The sequence below is a fragment of the Sander lucioperca genome, chromosome 11 (genome assembly GCF_008315115.2).
Source record: "Sander lucioperca isolate FBNREF2018 chromosome 11, SLUC_FBN_1.2, whole genome shotgun sequence".
NCBI lineage: Eukaryota > Metazoa > Chordata > Actinopteri > Perciformes > Percidae > Sander > Sander lucioperca.
Window position 1 is genome coordinate 14310270 of NC_050183.1, and position 2500 is coordinate 14312769.

The 2500-nt window shown below is 43.0% G+C and overlaps 1 protein-coding gene across 3 annotated transcripts in view; it reads right to left on the reverse strand.

Annotated features, from left to right (window-relative positions):
* Positions 1-2500, reverse strand: part of kifap3a (kinesin-associated protein 3a) — a 67707-nt gene that overhangs the window by 62967 nt on the left and 2240 nt on the right. For all 3 annotated transcript variants that reach the window (XM_036006930.1, XM_036006929.1, XM_031306622.2), the window contains exon 3: positions 1-18. This exon is cut by the window's left edge and continues 128 nt beyond it. In XM_036006930.1, the coding sequence (XP_035862823.1) occupies positions 1-18 (18 nt within the window). The remainder of the gene's footprint in view (positions 19-2500) is intronic.

Sequence of the window (2500 nt, forward strand, 5' to 3'; positions counted from 1 at the left end):
AGGCTTTTCAGGCGAATACTGAAGGACAAACACACAGACGAGTGAAATCACAGCTTTTGAGAGAAACACTGAGCACCTGCTTCTCAGACGCAAGGTATAAAATGAAATCATGATGCATAAATAGATATAGTCCAGTGTTTTCCCTAGCTTTATACAAGACTACGGTGCACGTTTGGCGGTTTGTTTTTTAATTTAAGAAAAATAGAAGCAGTTTGACATCATTTAGGAGCATTTTTATCACCATATCTGTGTCTAAAGCATTGGAAAGGTAAAGCAGATAAATAAATAACTCTCAAAAAGCTTAAAGGGGACCGACTACAATAGTTAGATCTGAGGAAAGTCTTTTAGTTATTTTGGTGCTCACATCGATTACATGTGACGGCTCTATTATAATGGTCGGGAAAACCCTGTAATCTAGGATTTTGTTTGACAAAATATGTGTCAACGGTATTTATTTTAGTCTTAAGCATAAACTGTATCTAAAGATGGACGACGCGTCTCCACTGCGTTATGGAACCCTCGCAACTTTGAGGGAAGACCCGCCCTTCAATAGCATTCACGCGCTGCCATTGGGCAGGCGCCTAGGCGTCCATGCTTACGCAAGGTAACGTAACCCCATTTGTTCAGGTCCTATCCCCTGACCAATCGGCTATCCTAACCTTAACCACTCGAGGTCGATGCCTAACCCCGACCAATCAGGCTGCTTCGTAGGGCGGGACTTGCCTAGAAGTTACGTGGGATCCATAATAACGTGTCTCCACTAGGGTTGGGTATCGTTCGGATTTTTACGATTCCGATGCCGTACCGGTACTTTTAGGGCGTTTTCACACATGAAAGTCCGAACCAAGGTCCGGACCAAGGTTCATGTTTTTGTAACATTGTCTACATTTGATCAGGTAAGTTTTGGTTTCACACTGCAGTTATGCAAGCGCACTAAAGATCTAAACGTGACAAAACTACGTCCTGCCGTCATCACATACGTGAGCTGCGTCTCCAGATACTTATAATTGATTGGTTTGTTGACGGGCTTCCCCGTCCTCTCGTATCCTCTCTCTGTGTCAGAGTTTTTTCAGTTGACTGCTGCTCTCCCCTACTGCCGCGGCTCTTTTTGTTTTGTTGTGATGTTGAGAAGCGAGACACTGGAACTTTCTGGAGAAGTTATTCAGAGACAAACGGAAACCTACACAGTAGCCTACATTTACCACCACTTAAATAAACTGCTGATGTATTCTCAGCTCTGATAGCCGACAGCTGTCTGCTCTGAGCGTAGTCACCATCACTCTCTCAGCACCGAGCTATTCCTTAAAAGGAGCTATTCCCCGGTCTTGTAACACAAGGACAGCCTGCCAGAGCTCCTTGTATTTGGTCCCAAAGTCCGAACCATCCAAAAAATGCTTTCACACTGTAAACGAACCGGACCATGGTTCAGTTTGGTCCGGACCGAGACCACATCTTTTGGTCGGACCAAAATTTGGTCTTTTGATCCGGACCGTGGTCCGGGGGAGGTTTCACACCTCTAAATTTGGTTCGGATCAAACTGAAAAGTCAGAAAGTCCGGACCAAATGAGGTATGTGTGAAAACGCCCTTAAAACAATTCCGATTCCTAAACCAATTCTTGAAAAACTGAGACTATAGAGTTTTTTTTATTGAAAATGATTTAAATTTAACAATATATATAACGTTTTAAAGTACTTAAATATATAATAAGTAAACCTAAGTCACCTAACAGTGAATGGTTAATATGCTTTTACGTCCGTTTTGGTGAACCCAGAGGGAAAATATGGCATTTTAAAAGTAGTCTACATTTACAGTAGCTAGCTAACGGTAGACTACAGAGAAAGTGAGATATTTTTACGTCCGTTTCGGAGCGACAGAGGGAAAATATTTCAGTCGACACATTAAGTGGAACCGTAATGAGGAACCGAAATTTGCGTTCTAATCCGGTCCGATTCCTACCGGTTGCGTAGTGGAACCGGGTTTCGGTACCCAACCGTAGTCTCCACTTCCTCCCACTGTGAAAAAGTGAAGCCAAAATATGCCGGCTACGCCATCTTGTAATTTTGGAGCCAGAGTCTGCTACAGCTGCAAAGACTCATCGATTAGTTGTCGACAAGTCTCGCATTGCCAGACCTTCCTCCACATCGCTGTGGAGGAAGGTCTGGCAATGCGAGACTCATGTGCGGCACTAAGCTCCGCATGTAGGAAGTGGAACGTCGAGGATATAGACTAGTTGTCGACTAATTAATCGCCAACTGTTTTAATAACTGATTAAATCGATTTGAGTCATTGTCATGTTTAAATATAAACATGTTCTAGTTTCTTCTCTCCTCTGGGACAGTAAACTGAATATCTTTGAGTTGTGGACAAAACAAGACATTTTGAGGACGTCATCTTGGGCTTTTTGGGAAACACCGATCCACATTTTCTGACATTTTAGAGACCAAACATTAAACCATTCATCCAGGAGGAAATAATCCACATAATCGTTAGTTGCAGCCC